Source organism: Procambarus clarkii, chromosome 71, assembly GCF_040958095.1.
Source record: "Procambarus clarkii isolate CNS0578487 chromosome 71, FALCON_Pclarkii_2.0, whole genome shotgun sequence".
NCBI lineage: Eukaryota > Metazoa > Arthropoda > Malacostraca > Decapoda > Cambaridae > Procambarus > Procambarus clarkii.
The window spans coordinates 13932497-13958512 of NC_091220.1; the positions used below are offsets into that span (position 1 = coordinate 13932497).

General features: G+C 41.2%; 1 protein-coding gene across 10 annotated transcripts in view; it reads left to right on the top strand.

The window, feature by feature from the left end:
• LOC123745666 (afadin) overlaps positions 1-26016 on the top strand; it is a 356634-nt gene that overhangs the window by 325380 nt on the left and 5238 nt on the right. For 8 of the 10 annotated variants that reach the window (XM_069312042.1, XM_069312043.1, XM_069312047.1 and 5 more), the window contains 8 exons: positions 6694-6759; positions 7888-8080; positions 8956-9159; positions 16204-16344; positions 18384-18603; positions 20104-21055; positions 21970-22941; positions 24249-24346. In XM_069312042.1, coding sequence (XP_069168143.1) covers positions 6694-6759; positions 7888-8080; positions 8956-9159; positions 16204-16344; positions 18384-18603; positions 20104-21055; positions 21970-22941; positions 24249-24346 — 2846 coding nt within the window. Of the gene's footprint in view, positions 1-6693; positions 6760-7887; positions 8081-8955; positions 9160-16203; positions 16345-18383; positions 18604-20103; positions 21056-21969; positions 22942-23087; positions 23187-24248; positions 24347-26016 lie in introns of those variants that run through there. The other 2 variants (XM_069312044.1, XM_069312045.1) reach the window with 2 other exon arrangements.

Below are 26016 nucleotides of genomic sequence, written 5' to 3' on the forward strand. Positions count from 1 at the left end.
GGCTGTGTGTGTGTGTGTACTCACCTATATGTGCTTGCAGGATCGAGCATTGACTCTTGGATCCCGCCTTTCTAGCTATCGGTTGTTTACAGCAATGACTCCTGTCCCATTTCCCTATCATACCTAGTTTTAAAAGTATGAATAGTATTTGCTTCCACAACCTGTTCCCCAAGTGCATTCCATTTTTCTACTACTCTCACGCTAAAAGAAAACTTCCTAACATCTCTGTGACTCATCTGAGTTTCCAGTTTCCACCCATGTCCCCTCGTTCTGTTATTATTACGTGTGAACATTTCATCTATTTCCACTTTGTCAATTCCCCTGAGTATTTTATATGTCCCTATCATATCTCCTCTCTCCCTTCTTTTCTCTAGTGTCGTAAGGTTCAGTTCCTTCAGCCGCTCTTCATATCCCATCCCTCGTAGCTCTGGGACAAGCCTCGTCGCAAACCTCTGAACCTTCTCCAGTTTCTTTATGTGTTTCTTCAGGTGGGGGCTCCATGATGGCGCGGCATACTCTAAGACGGGTCTCACGTAGGCAGTGTAAAGCGCCCTAAAAGCTTCCTCATTTAGGTTTCTGAATGAAGTTCTAATTTTCGCCAGTGTAGAGTACGCTGCTGTCGTTATCCTATTTATATGTGCCTCAGGAGTTAGATTAGGTGTCACATCCACTCCCAGGTCTCTTTCTCGAATCGTTACAGGTAGGCTGTTCCCCTTCATTGTGTACTGTCCCTTTGGTCTCCTGTCACCTGATCCCATTTCCATAACTTTACATTTACTGGTGTTAAACTCCAGTAGCCATTTCCCTGACCATCTCTGCAGCCTGTTTAAGTCCTCTTGGAGGATCCTACAATCCTCGTCTGTCACAACTCTTCTCATTAATTTTGCGTCATCTGTGTGTGTGTGTGTGTGTGTGTGTGTGTGTGTGTGTGTGTGTGTGTGTGTGTGTGTGTGTGTGTGTGTTCTTTCGTGGTTTGTATGTTGTTTTGATCTAACATTAAATATTTATGTCCCCTCGACGTTAACTGAAATGTTAAGTCATTTCCGTGGAGATTTAGTGCTAGAGCTGTGTGCTAGAACAAAGTTCACTTGATTCCCCGTGAATATTTACAATGTTATAAGTTTGGGGGTAAAATGTGTGCACCGCCAAGGCGAAGTTGATTGGTGGAGGGTGGTGGAGTCAGGGGAGGACGACTTGATTGGTGGTAGGATTCGAATGTGTGGAGTTGAGGGTATTGGGGAGACGCCAGGAAGGAGGGTGGCAAGTCTGACAGGAACTCCATAGTTACATCCTCTCCTGTAGGACCTTATTTCCAGTTTCCCACGTGGGAGACTCGGCCACCTGGCACCCGTTGTATCCTGTGCTCTCACACTTCCACCACTCCCTTTATAGAACACTTACACTTACTTGCTTAGCTCCTTGCTCATACACTCAACCCCCCCCCCCCCCCCCCGCGTCTGGAGGTTACCTGACGACGTTTCGGACCGTCGTGGACCATTCTCAAGTTGAGTAAAGATTGATCAAGTCAGTATAGAAGGTAAGACTGTAAGGTGAAAGGTGAGAAGGTTTAAGTATACCATAATCAAAGTTCAAAAGGCATAATGGCGAAGAAAAAGATGCGAGACAAAATACGTAGCAACATAAGAGAACGAGGAGAGGGAGCTTTAAGGGATTTATCAGGGGAAAGTGCTAAGTTAGTGCGGCTATATAGCACTGGGAAGGGTTCAGGATAAGGATTTGGGATGGGACGGGGGGAAGGAATGGTGCCCAACCACTTGGACGGTCGGGGATTGAACGCCGACCTGCATGAAGCGAGACCGTCGGTCTACCGTCCACCCCAAGTGGTTAGGCAATAAAGGAACTGAAGCCATCAGATCACGTTTCTTAATTTAAGAAAGTTCACAGACGGGGTCAGTGAAGAGTACCTGGTTGATGGGGTTCTGGGAGTTGTTCTACTTCCCAAGCCCGGCCCGAGGCCAGGCTTGACTTGAGTACTTGGTCCACCAGGCTATTGCTTGGGACGGCCCGCAGGCCCACTACAGCCCGGTTGGTTCGCCATTTCTTGCTGAAAACTATCCAGTTTTCTGTTGAAGACTTCCACTTTGGTTCCAGCAATATTTCTATTATAACATCAACATAACATATTATAACATCAACAAAATCAGGTTGTTCATACCGTGTTTTCTGTGCCTATGGCACCTTTGTTCTTCACTGGTTCCATTCTGCATAATGTTGCTTTAAATTCAAATTCAGTACATAATTTAACTTACGTGATGGAAAGTGAAAGGAAGCTGCCTTTTTGTGTGTGAAGTATTGGAAAGGGAACTAACATAGGAATGTGTCTTAATGTATACTTAATGAGTGACACCTCTGGTGCAAGCGGAGTGTTGATGCCTACACCAACTGTACTCTACCACAAAGTTTGTTACAAGCAGGTTGAAGACCAACTGTGTAGTGAGGCTGGTCCTTGTCAACAACGGGTACTCTAATGATTGTGAGGCTGGTCCTTGTCAACAACGGGTACTCTAATGATTGTGAGGCAGGTCCTTGTCAACAACAGGTACTCTAATGATCGTGAGGCTGGTCCTTGTCAACAACGGGTACTCTAATGATTGTGAGACAGGTCCTTGTCAACAACGGGTACTCTTCATGATCGTGAGGCAGGTCCTTGTCAACAACGGGTACTCTTCATGATCGTGAGGCTGGTCCTTGTCAACAACGGGTACTCTAATGATTAAAAGTAAACTGCCACAAACGATGAGGTTAAGACTAGAGAACGTGTCCTACCTATTCAACTAGAGAAACTAGTCCCACCCTCTTATTACATGAACGTCTTACCAACAGCTCACAAGATGAGAGCGTGTCCTGTGAGACAGATAAGTGGCCCCCGAACTACACTAAACAGAAAACGCAGCTCATTATACACTACCAGTCCTTGTTGGACAACAGCCTCGTTTTCTTCGTGCTATGAGTAGGTGCCAAGGTGGCGGGCATGTATAGGTGGTGGGAGCATAGGGCCAGGGGAGCTGGTAGTGCACCTGGCCGCCCCTGTGTTAGGTCACGCCCCCTTGATCACTCGCCGGACGTGACGGCGCGTTCCGGCTCCTCCAGAGTTCTCCCGACAATGCCCAACATTCTTTTTTAACACTTGTGGATCATCGTCTTCCTCATCTTGGCGGCCGCAACTATTGTTGTCACTGGGGGCGTTACCGCGTCACGCTGTGAGGTAACGCCTCCAGTGGGTACCAGTAACCAAGGCCGAGGCGAGCTGTGTGTGTCGCACCCCCGACCCTTAGTTACTTGGCCAGTCACAAGGGCGACACAAGAGCCTTGCCACACCTGGGGAGTGTTCCCAGGGTTCTTCTCCCACAAGCCCGGCCTGGGGTCCGGCTGGTCTTGGTCTTTGGCGCCTGGGTTTGCTTCAAGACAGATGTACGAACACTTATTATTGGGGAAAAGTAGAGTATGAACAGTAACCAAGTTAAGTGCACTCAGCGGCCGAGTGCACAGAGTTGTTCCCGTGGTGTAACACTGCCCACTACCATTCTTTGACGCAACTAACCAGCCTAGATTGATGATTGATGAAGATTAAGCCATCCAAGAGGTAGCACGGGCATGAATAGCCCGTAAGGGGACTAACCAGCCTCGCCTAAACGCTTCCCTTCTGTCTTCATCACTATATTTCTTGCCTTCACCCGTTCATGTATCCTGCCGCATGATCCCCATCTCCATATTATACACGTGGGTACAGGAACAGACAACTTCTGACTCCTGTTAGCAGGCTTAGAGCTTTGCTCTCATATTGCTCATGGTAAGCTTTATGTTCTCTGCAACACCTCCCGTTAATAGGTTAACAACCAGGTACCCAGTTACTGCTGGGTGAACTGAGACGAACAGTTAAGGACCCACTCCAAATAAATTCTCCCTGGCCAGGACTCGAACCCGGACCTAATCACTCGCGAGGCGATTATTACCACAGCGCCAACCAGAGACATAACTTATCATACCCTAATAACCTCCCACAAGACACTTCCTCCCATCCCCACCTTGACACGTTCACCTGCCCCACCACGCTCCCGTACTTCGACTACCAGACTTCACTGGTCGCCGAAGTCTACCAACATCACAACCACTCGTCTGTCGCCTGTACCAAAACCCTGTTATAACTTGTGGTTGTGAACATAGTTGTGTACTGTGTCAGCGTGGTGTATAAGCGTTGTATAGAGCAGTGTGAAGGGGAAGAGATGCCTCATTTTAATTAGCTTTTGTATTCGCAAGACTCACAGTACCGGAAGTGACGTGTGTATTGGTTTATAGCGTGGGGATAAAATTGCTGGTGTTGAAGCACGGTGTTCTGCACGTGGTACTATACAAACTGGGTGTGTTGTATAGTGGTGCGATGCACCAGTGGAATGGTGTACTATACAGGTGTAGTGTGTGGTGCGTGGGAGACTAGGGGTGGCTTTGGTCTGGCCAGGACAAAGGCCGACAGGAAACCTGAGTCCTGGTGGTGGGGCGGCCCTGCTCCTCAACACTCACTCACTCATAACGGAGCCTAACAATTACTATTATGTGACTAGCGGCTAAGGGACCATTACTGCTAAGGGACCACTTACAAAGCATGGAATTTCCACTAACACATGAAGCCTGAACTGTTTCGTAAAGATTAACTAATTTCCAGTAAATAAATCGATAGATAAATTAACAAAAGTTTTTTTCTGTGCTTTTGAAGTGATTCTCAGTTGCAGTTGGGTTATTTATTATCAACTCACCTGCAGTTAGGTTGTTTACAACCACCCCCAATCACCATAATTCACTGCGCGCGCCAACTCATATTGCATAAACCTCCTAAGGTTTCCCAACGTCAAGAAACAGAAGTGAAAACATCGATTCGGGTCGTACTGTCGTACTAAAGTGCCCTTATCCTAACCTACCAGGGGACCCAAAACAGAAAACAGGACAGTATGTCAATTTCGCGGGGATGTCAATTGAACAGGGGGGGGGGGGGGAGGTATAGAAAACGGGACAGCCCGTCATTTTTGCTATCCGCTGTGATATGTAGTACACTACATTTGTGCTGTTGGGGGATTTATTCGTCAAAATGGGGTGTACTGTTCGGGAGGACAGGTGTGCTAAAGGCTGTTGTTGCTTCTATCTCCCTCTGGTGGTGCGTACAGCTGTTATGCGAAGCGAGTGCTCTTCATTAAATTGCGTATGGGATGGTTTGTGTGTTGCGTCACTCCAGGTTAACGCACGCTGACGTCTACTTGATGCCCCCCCCCCCCCCCCCTCCCCAATTCTTGACGGCTTCTTTGTTGTGGGACAGTAGCTTGAGGGGCGAGGGACCCGTCCCTTGTGCTCTCCCGTCCTGGGCATGTGCCCTCTGCTAAATGTTTTTCTACACTCTGATCCAGCCCCCGCCGCACCAGGTCGTCCTCCCCACACCATGAGTCCAACCACTTGGACAGGACGGTAGAGCGATGGTCTCGCTTCTTGCAGGTGGGCGTTCAATCCCCGAACGTCCAAGTGGTTGGGCACCATTCCTTACCCTCCGTCCCATCCCAAATCCGTATCCTAACCCCCCTTCCCAGTGCTAGATAGTCGTAATGGCTTGGGGCTTTCCCCCTGATGAAATTTTTCCCACACCATGAAGCCACTGACCAAGCCACTACAACTGAACGATGGGTTGAGACTACATATATATGTAGTACTGATTATCACCAGAAATAAGATATAATAAGGAGTTCAGTTATTTAATCAGCCCTGTGTAGTCAAATTAAAGGTGTGGGATATGAGGTGATGAGGTTCCCGCATAATAGCATTGACATAAGAAATGAAACAGGATTAGCTTAGCGGGAGACGTGACCAGTGAATGAAGAGATTAGTACCCAAACACACACATTATGGCTGTCTATTTTGTCTGTCTATTTTCTTACGTGTGAGGTTTTTCCGGCACTATCTTGAATGCATCTTAGTACTGACTTGAAGCTTTAAACCCATTCAAGGCGCATCATAGACTAGATGGATCTCCAAGTAATTTTACAACCAACCCAGCCTAAACTAACCAAAGGTAATACAACGTAACTAAAGGTATACGGCACCATATACTGTTATGAGAATCTGAACAAATTAAGAGTTTTCAGTGTCTTTTCGGAGGGTCCGATCAAACTATTTACAAGACTTCTTTATTATTAAACGAACTTCATATTGAAATTGAACAGTATATGCCAGTAACATTTGCGTTTTATGTATACATTTTTTTCCCATCGAGCTCATTTGATCGTGATTAATTAGTGAAGTAAATCTAAAAACTACATCACTTATGAATGGTGATAAAACTAAGCTCGGTTATGGTACATCGACATAGCTGATGGCCCGCAGAGTTAATGAGTTTAGGTGCTAGATGATTACAGTAACAGAGTAGGACTGAGGACACCTTCCTGTTGAGTGCCCAGTTCAACATCTCTTGTTAAACTGCTATCCCCTTGGAACAACAGTACAGATGACTTCCTGTTGGATAGATATCCGCAGATCTATTGTAGGAACCACCCCTTCCCCAACATTCATTTTATAAAGGTGAATATAAAATGAATGGATTTAATTGTTAATCCATTCAACAGACATTTTAAGACATTTGTTAACTATTCAGTGCTGTTTAATTTTGTTTTAACCTGATTGTTTTGTGTGTTACAGGGTGTTAACCAGGACAAGTTGGGGATCTACATCAAGAGCGTCGTTCCAGGAGGAGCTGCAGACCAGGTCAGATACCATCTTTCGTGTTGTTCACTTCCACCCACGTAGAGAGAGAGCGAGCCGTAGTGCTCTCAACTGTAGGTTAGAATTGACATTATGCAAGACGCAGTTCTACCAATCTTCGTGCAGATTGGTAGAACAGCTGGAGAAACTACTTGTTGGGACAAGAAAATGGCAACATTAGTTGATAGCTCATTATGCGACTCTGTTAACCTTCAGTGGGATCACTGAACTTTTGGTTAAGAAAAGGCTGATTTCTGTCAATATAAACTGTGGGGGAAAGACAGAAGTAAGACTGGTTAAGAATACTTCAAGATGAATGTGTGGAAAACAAGAAAGAGTAAATTGGCGGTGAAGTCAATGGAACTACATATTACAAATAGGCTGGGAAGAATGATATCTGGTAAAGGAACATTTTGAAGTACAATTGGCAAGGTGGAAATGAGGAAAGAATGGCTGGTGAGAATAAAAGTTGTTACAGGTACGAGAAGAGTGCCAGATACAGCACCAGGAGCTGCATCCTTACAGGCTGCAAGTGGACCAGCGCAGTGACTGAAATATGGGAAATCTATGGTTAGGGATGAGTTGTATGTAGTTATCAAATGCAGATAAGGGAAAAGAATGGAAAAGCTCTCAGCCTGCTTACAGGAGTCAGCAGTAGTCTGTTCCTATACCCTCCTGTGTAAAAAAAAAAAAAAAAAAAGTAACGAACTGCATCTTTATAGGAAGTAATTAACACCTAGAATTGTATTGTAAAATTCAGGCCATTCAGAAGACGATTTAACAAGTATTATAATGTTGTGTCACACTTTTATTAAAGTTTGTTGATACAATAATAATAATAATACAGTAATAATAATAATAATAATAATACTGTAATAATAATAATGAAAGCTTTGCCAGAATATCCGAAAGGGAGAGTTTTCTGCAAGAGATGGTCTGTACTCGCCTAGTTGTGCTTGCGGTCTATCCTACATAATTAAAAGACCAGGGATACCTTAATTGTTGAGCTGTTATCCATACTAGTAGTTACTAAAATAGTTTTAAGGAGCTGCAAGACTGCAGAGTTTTCTTCCACTTCAGATGTAAGAATCCTGAAAATTAATTTAATGGCCAACTGTGCATCTTTAACAGGATGGGAGACTGCAGGCAGGGGATCAGCTTTTATCAGTGGATGGAAAATCTCTGATTGGCATCACCCAAGAGCGTGCAGCCGAGTACATGATGGAAACTGGCCCTGTAGTGACCTTGGAAGTGGCTCGACAGGGAGCCATTTACCATGGATTGGCTACCATCCTATCACAGCCATCGCCTCATGTTAACCGAGGTGAGACAACACATAAGGAATGTCTCTTGTAACACTAACAAAATTCTTGTAACACTAACAAGAATTACTCTTTAAGTACAGTATAGTCTTTTAATTTTTAAAGTTTCTGCTATTATGTTGTTATAACTTTAGGAGTACTGTACTTGTATTACATTCCTATTAACCTGCATCTTATCAAGTATAATAGAATATATAGCATGTGTACTGTCAGGTCCTTATGAAAGTATGGCTTTTACTAACAGTTTTAAAGAGCACAATTTGCTTACTGTATTTTTAAAGGATATTTCCGTACTGAGGATTATTTCCACTTGTCAGGGATAAGATATTAATTTTGCTCGTACATTTGTCTGGCTCTATATAGTACAGCTCACATACAATTATTCCAAGTACTGTAGTTTACCAATTTGGATAATTTTAATACCGTATTTACCCTCAGCGTGCAGCTGAATGAGTGGAAACTAAAAATTAGACCATCACTTTTTCAAATGTTAATTACTGTACTTCATTTTACTTTTTTAATGCATGATGAATACACGCGAGGATTTCAGTAAGTTTTTGTTATTCGTGTAACTACTTCAGCAGGGAGCTATTTTGTACTAACACTAATGTTAAATATTTAATTTTTGTGTGTGTTTGCATGGAGGCCAAAATGACCATGGTAGCAGGAGTAGACAAGGAAATGGATATAAAATATATAGATCACAGTGATAGCAGTGTTTAGTACTGTCTTTCATAATACATTGGGTGTAGAAATACTGTCAGTGTGATAAATTAAAATACAGTATTTGCATAAGGCATGTGTAAGTGTGTGTTGCTTTACCAAAGGTGTATAGCTAACAAGAGACTGATGCTAAGCTAACCACTAACTGTTCTAGCATCCCTGCGGAAGATGCGTCCTCGGGCAGAGGAGGCCCCTCGTGCAGCTATGACTAACAGCCAGTCCACGCCTAACATGGGCGGGTTCAACGAGCGGCTGGTGGATTGGAATCAGCCTCCTCGCCAGCATCCCCTCCCCCCAACCTCCTCCCACAGCTCTCTGATGGCCAGGTCTAGCCCCAATCTGGCTGCTCCAATTGAAGGTACAGATGTGAACCACTCGGCCTCGGCCCCCACTAACAAGCCAGCCTACGCTCAATGCAAACTGTCCCCATTACGTACTTCCCTTCCTAATTTGGGGCCTTTCATTCCTCCTCTTTACCCTCCTCCACTCATTTCCGTCATTCCTTCTGAGCGGGTAGAGGTTGGTATTGAGCACCGCACGTTGGATCATACTCGCAGTAATCCTAATTTGCCAAAGTATACTTTTACTCCTCCATCAGAGACGAGCTCAACCTCTTGTAATGTATCTACTTCTTCATCCTCATCTACATCTTCCTCGTGGAGACAACAGCAGCGAGATGTAGGGCATGGAGCTGGATGTGCTGCCATCAGGCGAGGCTCAGGTCCACCTAACTTGATAGCTGACAGTGGCATAGACCTCAGTTGTCACATGCATGATGATGCTAAGCCTTGGCGCAGCTTAATTGATGTGTCTATAAAGGAAAATGTTGACAATTCTGTGAACTGTCAATATAAGAGACTCGCTACAACCACAATCGCAACAAACACAGAGCATCCTCTACCCCCTCAACTGGTTTCTCGTACCTCTTGTCCTCTCCTGCCATCGCGTCCAGCTGTAGGCCCTTCGAGTGAAATTAATTCAATCAGACGCCGGCCTAATTTGCGTCAGCAAATGAGCATAGCTCCTTTAATAGCACAGTCATCACCTTCCCTTTTATTGGTCCACTCCCCCCCTTCTTCCCCTACATCACAGGCGAATTTTCTGCAGCTGCAACAGACATCTAGTGCCGCCCCCATCGGTAACTGAGTGAGCCCCCGTGGCACAGTGAGAACCACTTGCTTCTCTCTGTCGGCACCCTCTGTGTGAACCTTGCATGTATCTACCTGCCTCAATGCTAATGCACCATCACAAACATGCCATATTGTATTAATTGTTACACACTGTGGTAATTCAAATAGCAATACTGTACTTACTTTTTTTTTCCTGTACAAGGTATTTAACCCTTTGGCTGTGTTAGGTGATAGCAGTTGTGAAAAGCAGACCTAGAATGAGATAAGCGACCCTAGTCCATATTCCTAAGAAAGTTTCCAAATCTTGTAATGCTCATCCATATTCTTTGACCTTCTAAAAGAGTGTCCTGGGCTCAGTAAATGCTGCCAGCAGTTGGCAAAAGAATCTTCAATCACCTTATACAGAAGCAGCAAAAATTAGCAATTTGGCCTATACTTCAAACTTTTACACTCACACTGCACACCAATTTCTAAGATGTTTTTGTCCACACTTAAGGTTTGCTATGTGATTTGAGCATATTATACATAAAACTCATATTCTGTACTAGTACTGTATAGGTAATTTTAATGTTTTTTTTTGTGGGGAAGCAGGGTAATGGGATATTTAATAATACCTTTCCTGCTGTTTTTCCTTGTGTACAGTACTTCATACTCTACTGATTTGCTGTGATTCTCATTCCACTCAAGCTTGGCTAGTTTCGATTTGGTAAATACTTTTTATACTGGACTGTTAAAAACATTGCCTTGTTTTCAACATTCTTGCATTGTTAACAGTAAAGCAATATGTCTGGAAAGAATCTTTTAAGTTCCAGAAATATTCCCTAGTTCTGTAGCTTGGTTGCTACATTATTTTGTAGCAACCAAAATTTTGCTGCATTCTTAATTTTGACTTTATTCTGTACAGTATTGGGCCCAAATGGTTTCTATAGTAGCACATCTTCATTCATGTAATGGAAATTGGTTGGAAAATAGTTTGCTTCACATAATTAGTTTGTTGACAACTTTTTTTTAAACAAGTCTTTTTTTTTTTTTTTTTTTTTAGGAAGATATCTTTTTCTATATATCAAGGGACACCTACTTTAACAAACTTCTCTCCACAAGTATATAATAAATTAGGAATTGGGTTCAAGAAAAAATGAGCTTGCACATCTTGGTCTGCATGGGAATCGAACCTGGGACCATTATGTTGGGAACTGACTGTGCTGACCGTTACCCCTGCAAAACGATGTTTATATGTAATGTTGATATTATATACTGTCTTACATTTGTGTAATGTTTGTGGAATACAGTTGGCTTCGCTCTGAACTCATAATTGGGGCTACCAGGTTTGATCCCTGGGTGCGGCAGGCATGGTTGGCCATGTTTTCTCTTGCCTAATGCCGCTGTTCACCTAGCAGTATTAAAGATACCTGAGAGTGAGGCAACTGTTGTGGGGTTGCATCTTGGGGAGGGTCAGTAGTTTAACCTTGGGGGGGTGGGAGGACCTTGATATAATCCTAAAGTGAATATATATATACACATGCTTCCTGTCCCTGACAAAATTAATACAGTATTATTATTAATTTTAGTATTTTGAGTTAAAATGCTCATCTTTTATTTAGAACAATCCATTATGTAAGAAAAAGGTTTTAACATTACTGGTATATGCTTAGAATTTTTGTATAGGAATATCACGTGAACATATGCTAGTTTATCATTGCATAATTAAGCTAACAGGTTGATCATTAATTATAAATCTCTACCCATATGGCTGTTGTGTGGTGCAGGGGCAGGACAGGGAGACAGTCTTGCACGGTTTTGCATGCTCCAAGCACTTTCCAACTAACTCTGTTCTGTTATATTTGTTCCAGATTTTTTATTTAACTTTTTGTCCATGGATGAATTTTAGTCTTGAAGAGTTTCTCTTCAAAGAAATTTGTTGTGTTTATTGTTTACTTTATTTTCTGGAGGGTCAAAGAGTGACTTCCTGAAACTGGCTCAGGGAGCCAGCTACAAGGAGCATCTACAGTAGCTCCTCCCTATTGAGATCAGACCTTAGGAGTCCTGTATAGCCTTCACAGACCAGAGCTAGAACCTGACCCTCTTCCCCCCCACCTCCTCCTCCTCCTTCTCCTCCTCCTTCTCCTCCTCACAGAGGCACATGGAGCAGAAGTTTGTTACAATCACCCTCGCTGAGAAAACATCCAGAAAATAAGTAAAGCAATACAGACAACTGCAAGGCTCACAGAAAGCAAAGCACTGAAACAGCCAAATCACTTCTAAAACAATTCACTCGGAAACTAGGTCATAGCCCTCTTCCCTCTCTAGTTATGGCTCTCTCTCATTTGTCCCATTTCCATGTATTGGAATGTCAACAACACATCCTCCTATTTTGCTCTCCAAACATTTAGTCACCCTGAGGTGGACCTCATCACATTGTCATGGAGCCAAAAGCTTCTGTTATGTGGCTCTGGTCCCCAATCACTAGGCTCTTGCAGTGCATGCATTTTGGCTGGACTGGTTGAGGTAGGGGGTTTCTCTACCTGTTACCCCCAGTTATCCAAGTTGGAGCCATAATTGGGCAGGGTGATGCCTGTAGGTCCTCAGTGGCCAGCTCAGCTGGCCACTGTTTCTGGCATTTCTAGTCCAGTGTCCAAACTTGAGCATTTTCACAAGGCTCTGCCTCTTTTGGCAGATTTGCTTAGTGTCGTATCTTGCTGGTCTTGTCATTCTCTGCCGCTCTATGCATCTGGGCTGTGACACAACTGTCACCATTTGTATGATGTGCAGGTTATTGGTTTCCTACCTGCATCTTCTGTTGATGCTACAGTATGGAATTTCTTAGTGCTCCTTTCATCTCCGTGTCTTTTCTTCATGTTTCTTGTGTGTCCATTCTAGTGATTTGTCTCGTTATCTTAGTTATCTGTTAAACGGCATCTCATACCTTATGCTGTTGCTTCTTGTTAGGCTTTGACAGAGCCTCTCTTGTCGGCGTTTGGCAACACTGTTACCTCAGTGTCGTTTTACGAATTGTCTTGTATCTTCTTTCACCTATTCCCATCTCCTACTGAGCCATTTTGGTCTCTTGATTGAGTGTAGGAATCTCTCTCTCCTTCCCCCAGTTTTCGGTTACCCTTTTGGTCTGAGATGTGTATTTAAAGCCGTATTTTTGTTGGCCTTTGCTTCTGGTTTTCAAGTGGAGGTACTTCATGATCTCCTTCAGAAGAATAGGTTTTGTTCTTTTGGCCCTGGTTTGTCAGGATGCATCATTTGGTTGTGGTGGTTTATCACTACCTGCATGCTGTTTGTTGACCTGATTTCCTTGATTCCCTGATCCAAGGACTGTTCATTCCAGGTTATCTGCTGGGTTATTAGTCTTCTCTCTGGCATATGAAGTTTGCAGCTCTCACTTCAGTGTTTTCTGACATGTCATAGGTTAATTTTTGGGCTACAGGTTTTGGAGGTCTAACAGGGTCATGATGGCTCATTACTTGGTCTTTGTGCCTTATTCCCATCGGGTTTGCCCCGAGTCGGGTTTCTCGTCCTGGTATCGTGTCTTTGTGAGTGAACTTTTTTTGTCCTCCTTCCCGATAAGTTCTGTGTTTTCCTTGTTCTCTCATGTTAGCCTCAAGGAGCCACAGTTTGGGCCCCCCAGAAAATAATCTCTTGGTTATAATGAAACACTTCTTTCTAGTTGGGCCTTTGTGGCTCTCTGATTCCTTCCCCTTTCTCCTACCAGCTGGGTTGGTTCATGCTCTTTCAACTCCAGATTGAGGCCAAGATAATGCGGAAGCCGTAAGCTTCAGTTGTGCTGCCACCTGTTAATGGCCGGTGGTTACTATGGTAGTGGGGGTGTTCAACTTGGTTTGAGTGAATCGTTTGGCTGTTTCAGTGTTTTACTTTGTTTGACCTTTGCCGTTCTCTCTCTCTCTCCTTTGCTTCACTTACTTTCTGGATGTTTTCTTCCTGAGGGTGATCATAACAATCCCCTGTGCCTCTGTGAGGAGTGCCAGGTTCTGGCTTTGGTACTAGTAGGCCATACAGGACTACTAAGGCTAATGATACTCAGTAGGGGAGGCACTGTCTTGGTGAGCTAACCTCAGGGACCAACCAAGGCTCTACTGAAAAGTAGTTTCATTACGTTTGGTGCATTTTTTTTTTTTTTTTACTTAATATTTTTATTTTTTATATGTAGTCTGCATTTAACTAGTAAATAGTCTAGTAATCACTATTCAAATGCAGAGATTACTTACTAAATGTGTTGTTAAATATTGTACTTAAAATGTGATTTGCAGAAATAATAGTCTGTAGAAATTATTTAGTGAGAAATCTGTATGTGACATGACTGGTGCTAGGAAGTAATTTTTCTCAAAATATTAAATTGGTGCAGTTTTGTTACAAATCATATTTTTAACAAAAGCATTTTTGTCAGGTTGGCACCATTTGCTCGTGGGAACAAACCTTGAGGAATAATGGAGCCCTCCCCTTTGATGGTTCTTTGTCTAGTCACTGTATGTTCTCTTGGATATCGGCAACATTTGCATCACACCTGTAGTGTCTGTTCATTAAATGCCACTGTTGTAATTATTTACTTGGCCATTTATAGTTAATAAGCATGGTCACTGTATTGTGTAAATGCATGCTTGAGTTATATTGTTGTAATTTACATGTGACTTCATGTATGGAATTTTTCTTCACTGAAGAAACTGTGTCTACCGCATTTAGGAGGTCATTTTTCCAATTTGCCCTTTTGTACTAGTTGTGCATCTTTTAAAGTCATACAATTTTTGGGGTGTTGGCATATGTGAGGAAACCAAATTTTTTAAATGGTTAGGCTAGATATTTACAAAATTTTGGAGGCATCAGATTCTTCTTTGGAGATTGTGTGATTGATGTGTGAGGACAAATTGTGCATTATCTCAGATTTTGCCAACATACTGTATTTACAGTTTGCAATGGATCGGTTTAAAATTTTGAGCTTGATCCTCGTAACCCAAAAAAAGATGCCAATATAAAATTTTGGATCACAGGAAAACTCGGCCAGAAAGTTTTCCAAGTGTTAATATTGTTTTTGATTATTGAATCTTGTACGTTATGCTCACTTCTTCACTTTTGTATGCACGCGGAGGTAATCTTCATTTTGTCCATATACAGTACAGTATGTGTTTCTAAGTACAGTACTGTACATACAAACATGTGGCGACTGCCGCACTTGTGGTTTGTTTAGCAAATTATTAAAGATATCATTATTCAAGTTTTCATTTACTTTAAAGGGGTTGAAGCACTTGAGAAAGATTTTACATTTTGGATTGGATGATATGAAAAAAGTTGAGCATTGTGCACAAGTTTAAAACAAATAAATCAACCTGTAAAATTTAGAGAGATATTTTGCAGCATAAAGCTGAACCCTCATAATAAAAATGAATAATAATAAAATATACCAGATAGTAATAATTATAATTTAGTCATAGCCATGGCTTCAGACCTGCCATTAACTGATGGCACAAGTAAAAGATATTCGGTTATTTTGCCATAAACCTTTTACATAACATAATTGTTTCAGCCCTTGCATAGTTTACCGCTCCATTGAATTAGTTAACCAAATTAACCGAATTGGATGTATCTTTGAGAAATTGACATTAGGATTAAAACGATATATTACATTGCTTAGCTTTAACAATTATTGTATTGAGAGAAAATACTCATGTTCAGGAAATGCTTCACCCTTTTACAAAGAGGCCTCTCGAGGTAAAAGAACATTCTTCCCTTTACCAGTGCGGATTTGTTCAGAAATTGTTGAATCCCTCGTACGAGTTCCTTTCTGTAAAGAGTAATCACGACGGCTAATTGTGATTAATTAATATATATTTAGTGCAGTGAGATTGAGTATGAAAATTAAATTGTATAAAACAAGGTTACAGTCCTAGCACCAGTTGTCACAATACTTACGGGGTTCCCAGTCTCTGTTGCAGAAAGTAGCGAACTTAAAGACCAAAAGCCACAAATTAATGATAAAAGTAGCCCAGAATATGTTTTAACTTGTTTTGAAAGTAGCTCCAAAAGTAGCAAGTAACGAAATAGATACCTGGATTTTCCGAAGTAGTGAATTGGGCTGCTTATACTGTAGCCCAATCTGGTAACCCTGATTAGGTTTGTGTGTATGAAACAAGCAAACATATATACATGCATACATACATACATATATTTTTATTTATTTTATTTTATCAGTATTGAGTTGCATTTTATAAATAATATGCTCAATTCACTTTGTAAATTTGAATTGCATTGCTCAGGTTATCCTGGTGGTCGGCATTTGAGCGAGCGTGATCTTCCATCCAAAGTACTTGGGGAACACAATCAGGACTCTCCTGCACCCTCTCACCTTCACCAAGCTCCTCGTATGCAAGCATCCAAGTCTGTTCCCTCGCTGAATAGTAAGTGAACATGCGTTCATTATTCCTTTGTTATCATTATCGTATTCGGCACTTTTATTGCAGTGCCTGAAGCAGTCTGTTACAGTGTGTTTGATAAAGGGATTGATTTTTGTTTTACCCTTAAACTGTTTGGCTAATTAAAAGTTGTACTTTGTGGTGCACATGAAAGAAATTTTGTTCATAAACTAATATACAGGTAAAAAAAAATTGCATTTGGCAATTTGATTGATTACCTTTCACAGGTCCAGATAGGTGCAGTCAGCCTGACCTTTTTTCTTATAATATCTGAGGCCCTATGATAAAAGAAAGATTTGTTATGCATAAACTCTCTTTAAAAGCTGACCCTCCAGTTTGCTGTAATGTCATTTCTTTAAAGATGTTTAACCCATTTAGTTTTAATTGCATTTTCAAGTGATTTGGATGCCACACTCATGATATTGATCCATATTTTAATGGGGTTTCTGAGCATTTTTATAAATTGGGGTATATTTTCCCTTTCCTATACCTCTGATAGGTATCCTGCTTGTAGAGGTGCCTAGAAAATAATCTATGACTTATTAAGGATATAAGCACAGTCTTGATCTCTTCAAGGTTAAATGAAGTATGACTGGACTCCTTAGTTCTGCCTAAGTAAATGAGCAATTTTTTTGTCTTGACGCAGTTGGTTGGTACAAGTTATTCTCCAAAGTCCGTAGTGCATGTGGTGGTGGTTGATTTAGTTTCACACACTTTTATCTATTTCTATGAATCTGTTACTCATTCTTGCTCTACTTGAGTTACCACATGCAACTTATTTTCAATTCATTTATAGAATAGACTGGGTTGCTTTCCATTTGTCTTCTTTCCTCCTCTCCAATTATTGTAGTGATTTCTGATATGTTGAAGATTAAGTCTTACTGTATTGGCTTAACCAATCTTGTTTTCCAGTTATACATACTGTATTTGTTTTGGTATAAAAAAATTGGTTGCTTTTAGTTATTATTTTTAATATCCAAAATGTGGCATTTATTAGCATTAGATTCCATTTGCTAAATGTTGCTCCATACACTTATTTTGTCCAGGTCTTCTTGAAGGGCATGACAATTGTCCAAGTTTATCTTCCCTAGTAGTTTTGCGTCATCAGCAAAAATGTTCATAAAAATCTGTGTTCCTTCTGTAGATCACTTATGTAGACAATGAAAATGGCTGCTGCAAGAACTGAACCCTTTGGTACTCTACTAGTGGCATTTCTCCAGTCTGATGCATTGCCTCTGATTACTGCCCTCATTTTTCTACCAGAAAATTTTTCGTCCATGTCAAGTCTTCCTGTCACTCCTCCAGTATGTTCCACTTTCAAGATCAGCCTCTTATGTGGGATCAAAACCATTTTTTAAGTGCAGATAAATGTAGTCCACCTACCCATCTTTTTCCTGTCAAAATCTGAGGCTGTATCTTAGAAACTAAACTAAGTAGATTTGTTACACAGGATCTTCCAGATCAAAAACCATTCTGTCTTACATCATTTCTCTCCAGGTATTCTACCGATTTGGTTTTAATTATACTGTATTTTCTAATGTTTTGAGTACTATGCTTGTTAGTGATACAGGTCTATAATTAAGACCTGTATCTTAAGCTCTTCTCTGCTACCATTTTTGTAGATTGGAATTGTTAGCCTTTTTCCCCACATATCTGCATAAGACTCCCGTACGTAAAGATGACTGAAAAATCATTCTCTTGGAACTCAAGATGAAACTTCATCTGACAAACGGCTTTGTTCCTACTTAGCCTTTGAGCATTTTTTTCATTGTCTTGAGACACCTTTATGTTCTCTGTTATTCTCTGAATAACATAGTGTGTGCATGCGTGTATGTGTACTTGTATACTAGCTTCATGCTAGCCAGAAAGAACTTTTTTAAGTAATATATTACATAGTGTATGAAATTCTTTACCAGATATATCATGTGCTCTCTCAGTATATGTTATTTGATTAGCTACCATTTTATAGTTAATAGCAAGAAACAGAAGTGTTCGATTACTGAAGATGTTAAAAAAAATTTCAGGTGAAGCTGGCAGTAGTGTAGGAGGGAAGCCAGCTTCTCTCGAGGTCTTCAACCCTTCTTACTCCCGCACCTCCTCTAATACCTCACTGTCACAGCCTCCAAATCCTCAGTTTTCTCACCATCCTCATCACCAACACCACCATCAGCAGCAACAACAGCAGCAGCAGCAGCAGCAGCAGCAACAACAACAGCAGCAACAGCAACCTCCAGTCCGTTCCAGGTTAGTAAAGCATGAAACATTTTCCAAAATCAATACTTCAAAAATAATCACTGGCATTGATCAACATCACATTATGATGGGAGCCAGCACAATATTTTTTTATATAGAGATACCTGTATGATCAAAAGGAAGGCATCCATGAACAAATGAACAAATCCACAAGGGCAGTGACGAGGATTCGAACCTGCGTCTGGGAGCATCCCAGACACTGCCTTAATCGACTGAGCTACGACTCATGCTGATGCTCCCAGATGCTCCAAGATGATGCTACGACTAATGCTCCCAGACACTGGTTCGAATCCTCATCACTGCCTTTGTGGATTTGTTCATTTGATGCATCACGTTAGTGTGATCTCTGTGTGTGATCCATGAACAAATATACCAAAATGATCATTCAGTGAAGGTCTTCGTTGACTCAAGTGCAAAAGTCATCATGTGATGGGAGGCCACGGGTGAGGGGGTTGGCCACAGGTGAGGGGGTAGGCCACAGGTGAATATGTTGGCCACGGGTGAGGATGTAATGCTAAACGGACAACAAAATTCTCCCAAATGTAAAATAAACAATTCCCAAATCCCCCCCCCCCCAAATCATAAACTCATGCCCAATAAAAAATGCCAAATGGCCAATAAAAAAACGCCAAAACAGCAACAAAAATTTCCAAAAGGCCAACGAAAAAGTGCCAAAACACCCAACAAAAAAGCTCCAAACATCAAATAAAAATCTCCTAAACGACTAGAAAAATAAAATAAACTCCCACAACAGAAAAGTTCCAAATGGGCAAAAAAAATCAACAAACAAGATTATGGTATTGGTGCTATTTCTGACATAAATAAAACAATGGATGCAGCTCATGTAGTGTGTGAATAAAGTGGAGAGAAATGACTTAAAAAATTGAAACTTTCTAAGCATGAGGATTTGGATGATAATGTATACCAATGATTTATGCAGCATTTAAGCCTAGGCTGGCTGTTGACTGTGAGCATTTACAGTCTATAGCTGAAAGAATGGCACTTATAATTTTGTTGCCTTTGGGTTACCAAGACCCGACTGCTGTACAAAATAGTAAGTGAAGAAATTAATTTTGGTCATATTTTTTTAGTAAAATTATTATGAACACAATCATTGTTTATGCTGTATATATTTGTATGTCTGAATGTTCTGAAACATATATCATTTACTACAAGAAAGTTTTATGATAGCCAAAAAAAAAGATTGTAGCTCAGATTTTGTACAAATCTAAGTCAGGTCTGGAATGATTTGTTTCAGATTTCCACTTGAGCATTGTGTGCCAGTATGTGGTGGCTGTGACTGGATATTATTTTAGAGAAATACTATACTTTTCTGTTGGTAATCACAAAAGAAAACTGAAAAATTGCCGTCACTACCAGAAAACATTGTACAGTAATGGTTTTTATTTGATATCTGTAATTTTTATATACAGTACAGTAATTATATTAGGATATAATATTTATAAGATATTAAAAATGTGTTGCTTGCAGGTCGACCCAAAATCTGAGTGATGGAAGTTATCCAGGCCTTGTTGGTCGTCATCCAAGTAATCCCAGCCTCATGGCGGAAGAGGAACGCTACTATCAAAATGTAAACTTTCATCAAGGCACCCAAGACTCTCGCATGGGCTCAATACGAACTCGTCCAGTTCAGGCACTCCCAATGGGTTCTCCAGCATCGCAAGAATCTTCAGAACATGTGCGACCTGATGCTCGACCCGATCCCCGCCCGGCTTCGGCGTTTATGCAGCGAGAGGATTTAATACCTCACAGATCAGAATTACAGCGTCCAGCCTCTCAACGTGATCTTCGTGCCGATGCAAAGATGTCAGAAATGGCAGAAGAAGTGCGACGGCGAGAGGAGCGTGCACGCCTTAATGGTCACACATCATCTACTCTACCACAGCGATCCAGCCAGAACCAACCACCTCACCGTGTGCCAAATACCTTTCCAGCTACAAGTACTCCCTTCTTACCTGATAATTACAGTGGCTCACAGGGCTTCCCAAATCAACACCCTGCTTATCACCATACCACTTCACAACCACTTAGTCCGCAGGGGACAATGGCAGGGCTCCAACAAACACCTCAGCAGGCCCATCCACAATATAGTGGACATGGGCAAACTTTGCTGGGTAAGCTTCCTCCTCCAACAGCCCCCAAGCCAAAATCACAGGGTGGCTTGCCGGGTTCTTCCCTGTCTGAGGCACCAGAGAAACCCTCACGACAGTTTGGTTATGATGGAACTAATTCCATTGATGGACCTCCAAGACCACCCCCACCAGAGGAGGGGTATCGGGAATCTCCACCACCACCTCCGCCCCCTACCTCTACTCATCCACTTCTCCAGACCAGCAACCGGCCAGCTTCTGGTGTAAGCCAGTTACCTAACAAATCGGCCTTCAATAAAACCAGCCCATGGGATAGAGAACAGAAGGAACTGGTAAGATTTTTATATACACATTATATTTTATATTTTTTTGCATTATTATAGGTACAGCATTAATGCATTTTATCATAAAAGTAAAGGCAAAATTTATTCTAAAATGTTTTGCTCTGTTTAATTCCATGACCCATTTCTTGGTACAATATTTACATAGGTTTCTCTGCTTAACTTTTTATCCTCTCATTTGAAAAAATTGATTAATAATGTGAGAATAGAGGAAACTGAAGGAAACCTATGTTCTCTCCATATTTACCAGTAAAATTTATCAACAAAATATAGTCCCTTGATTACAATAGTTAACTTTTTATCATATGTTATAACTGGAAAATAGAGAGAGAAACTGTTATAAAATCTACAAACTGTGACAATAATGTGTTATGAGCAGTAATGGTAGAATATGCACAATGCACGATTTACATGTTTATAAACTTATATATATTCAGTGACACTGCATAAATTATAATACACACCCTATACCAATGCATTAATATTAAGAATATTAATTTCCAAATATTTTGGCAAATTTTATAATTATAACCTTATAACTAAGAAAACACTAAACATTTTTATATATTGCTGAGTGGGACATCAACAGGAACAAACTGCCTATTGCTAGGGTGCAGCTAAGGGCCAGACCGAGAAAATATTAGTTTGTATGTTGGGGGAACCTACAAAGGTGGTAATATGGTATCTTGTAATTAAAGCATATTGAATGTTTAAATAGTTGGGTAACACTTTGTGAATGCAAAGTTTTACCCAAAGTGTCTATAAAGATTTTGCAGTTACAGTATACTGTGTTGCTTTTAATACAGAATTACCATAAAAATTATTCAATTTTTAGTGTTAATACTGTGTGTGCAGGAAGTTGCTTATGGTGAACTAAGTTTTTTTGGTATTTCTCTCATTTTTAGCACGATCGTCATCGGCGTGAGGCTGCTCGACATTGGCGTGATGAGCAGATTTCAAAACTTGAAAATCTTTCTGTGCGTACATCTCAGCAGGATGAAAGACTACGAACTCTTCGCTTGGAAAAAGAGTTTCAGCGTCGTGCAGAGGAGGCTCTTACAAATGATGATGATGACGATGATGATGAAGATGACGACGATGATGATGATGTGGATGTTTCAAATGACAATGAAGTTATCCTGAGACGAGGTCCAGAGAATAGTGTAATCAGAGACTATAATAAACCTACAAATACAGCCTCAATCACCACTCCTGGTCAAGAGTCTCGGATGAATGGTGGTGGCCCTGCTGATGAGGAGCGTGCAAGGAAAGTTGATGAGATCCGAAGGAAGCAACAAGAGTTAGAGGCTGCAAAGGAAGTTGAAGAACGTCTCTTGCGGGAGGCACAGCGTCGGCAACAGGAGGAACACATGCGCCGTTTCCAGCAGCAACACCACGAGCAGCAGCAGCAGCAGCAGCAGCAGCAGCAACTACTACTTCAACAGCAACAACAACTTCAACAAGGCATTGCTCCTCAACATCCTCAGTACCAGCATCAGCACCATGCAACCCAGAGACTTGACTCTCTTGTTGCTACCCCTTTCCATACACAATACAGCAATGGTCCAGTAAATGGGGTAAGAGGATCTCATAATAGTTACCCAGACCAACCTGGGATGAGTGAGAATAATCAGCGTTCAGACACTGTAACGGCTGCTTCCCAGCACAGCCCGATTCCTCCAGAAAGAGGCTCTTCGTACTCTATAATGCAACAAACGACTACTCCAGCACAGCCAGCAACAAATAATCGTTACAAGGGTCAAGATGCATCATCTACTATAAAGCGTGTGCAATTCTCAGAGACCACAACTGTTGATGCACACATTACTTATGACAATAATGCCAACCAAGAGAAAACACCACGACAGGACCCTAATGTAAGTACCAGTATATTTTGTATGAATATTTTTCAAATATAGTTTAACAAGTGTTAGAGTTCCGATGCTAATATATATTTCGGCAAATACTCGAATAGTTCTTGTTAGTCTGGATATTGTCTTAATGTCGATTCTTTATTTTCAAGCATATCAGACTGCACTTTCAAAAGGCAAGTGCACATTCATATTCAAAGTTGCTTTATTTAATAGACCCTAAACACACAGATTAGAAACCGGAATGTGAGCACAATACATCTCTCAATTCCAGGGGTTGATTTATAATGGCAGTTGGGGAATTGGTGTTTCTCCATTACAACTGTTGTCTAAATATCAAGTTAATTTAATGTTAAAAAAAAAATGTTTATATGTGATATTTAAATAGATTTAATTGTAAATGATATTTATGGAATTATATATTTGCATGCATAAAGTAAGAAAAAAGGCAAAAAACACACATATCAACCTTTTTTTCTGGTTTTGTACACCTTAGAAGAGTTGGGGGGGGGGGGGAGAGGGGAAGTCATTGCATATGTCAACACAAGATACACAGTTTGCAGACTTGTGATGCAAGGTTGAGGACTCTGGTGTTCGAGTTAGATGGTTTTATGTTCATTGCCTCACAATAGTTTTCACATTGTGTTAAAATGTCATTGTTCAACAAACTTGAGCTATCATGCACGATGTCTCCTCCTCCAAAAGTTCACTACCCTTCAAGCATTCTTCTTGGTGTTGTCTTGCTCCAACATTTGCAGTCAGCTGTTTGTGGTCCAATGGTTCCCACCTTTGCTGCCCAAAGACTTCCCACTTCTGCTTTGATTATTTTGCTTGAGCAACTCTGTAGCTCATTTGAGCTAAGCCAATTTTTTAATTATTTTCATTTCTGAGCTACTCTTGCCATAGGAAGCATGCGAGTTGGATAGCTCAGAAATTGAACTTGAACCTAATGTTGGTGCAGATTGTCAGTTAATGAGTGAACTGCTTTGCTGTCCCTTTTTTTATGTACCCTGACTTCCCATGGTCATGTCCAGTGGACCCATAAAGATCTTGCATTGGGGGTATCATCCAAGTAGTCTGCTCAGAAAGGGTCTTTTCATATTCACTCAACTCTATTTGTCATATGTCTTACTGATAAGCATAAATATATACTGTATGTCTAAAACAAGCACAATTTTGTTTTTGTTTTTAATATTTTATGAACAGTGAGATATTATGGGGGTAGGAGACTGAGGATACCTTCTTGATCATTCATATGTTCTGATTTAAACAATTATTGTAATATATATTAAAATTAGATTTATATTTCACAGAACTTCATTAATGAGGCAGAAACCTTTTTAACCTCATCACCAACACTTAACGTTGGAGGCATCACTCCAGGTGTGATCGGGGCTCAAGAGGTGTACAGGTAAGGTGGTTCCACCAGTTGAAAATCACAATAATAGCCTTTGGCGTTTCACTTGGGTATTTAATATTTTAGGAAATTCACAGCCGTATCTTATCACAGCAGATTATTTATTGAAAACCTTTATTGCACATACACAATCCACACGCATGTACAGCACACTGTGCAAGAATCATGCACACATGCATAATTAATAGCAAAGTAAAACAGAACTAGGCCTAGTATATAAATTCACTAAAAGCAAGTTGCATATAAGGGATGATATCCAGAGCTTGAGAATGAGGAACCGATTCACAGAATGGAATAGAAATGTACGATTCCAAAGTGTATTCACCTAGTTGTGCTTGTGGGGGTTGAGCTTTGCTCTTTCGGCCCGCCTCTCGACTGTCAGTCAACTGTTTACTATTTTTTTTTTTCCTCTCTCCACACCACACACACACCCCAGGAAGCAGCCCGTGACAGCTGACTAACTCCAAGGTACCTATTTACTGCTAGGTAACAGGGGCATTCAGGTGTAATGACCGCTTACTCTGTCGTAATAACCGCGGCCTCTATTGTAATAACCCAATGTTCCCCAGTATTAATCCTGTTATCGTGTTATCTCTCGTGATCGTAATATACGCTCTCTGTTGTACATCTGTCTCTCTTCACTCAATACCCCAGCTTAACACTGTTACAGTCCAGTATGACCCCTCACTGGACTGCCCCGTATATAAGAGGAATATTAAATGAGGAAGATACACCAAGGACAAGGGTTATTAGTTAAAAAAATAACAAAACACATTTGCACTGCCACCACCTTCCCGACCAACCATACCTGAATGTGTCTTATCACCGATCCCCCAGGAAGGCAAGGAATCAGTAACCATGGGACTCCGGGTAATATGAATTTCAGTAATAAATTTTGGAAAATTAGTTTGTATAATTTACGTTACTAATTTAAATCCAAGGGCAACTTTAGTATCGATTAATTGTAGGAGAACCTGGGGGCTTCCAATACAACACCTAAAAATGACAAAGTAGCAAAATATATCAAAGGGAAGTTAAGTGAATACCACTGGACAAGCTATACAATTTATTTTATGAAACATGTAAATTAAGACAATTTGAAAACATAATCTATTCTATTCCCCTAGAGGCACAATGGATATTTATTGAGGGCACGAAACTCAAGTGCTACTATACCTTAAATACCCGCGCCACGGCCAAGATGTTGATGGCTGCCCTCAGCCCCTAGGATACGGGCTTGCGGCCCTGTTCCTAATACACTCCCAAGACACACTGACTGAAATTTTGTTTTACCAACTTATTGCTGGGAAGGATTACTCCTCCCACCATCTAATACAGCCCCAGGGCTCCACCCATTATTTTGGCAATGGCCAACCATTTAACACGTAGGCCTGAGGTCTGTCTCTCTAGGGCCAATAAGGACTTGGCCCTTATCTCAGGCCAATCACCTTCACTGATCTGCCGTGGAAAGCTACATGAATTCCTGAAGATTGAGTCAGCTCTCCCCAGCTATGAGAAGGAGACAAGGCGCCTCTATGGGGCCCCAGTACACCTGCGAGCAATGTTTACAAAACTGATAATTTATGTTCAAGCCTGTCTCCTCTAAGATACGAGTAGGGACATTTGACTCTGCCTGGTATGGGGAAGGGACCGGTGAGAGGGGA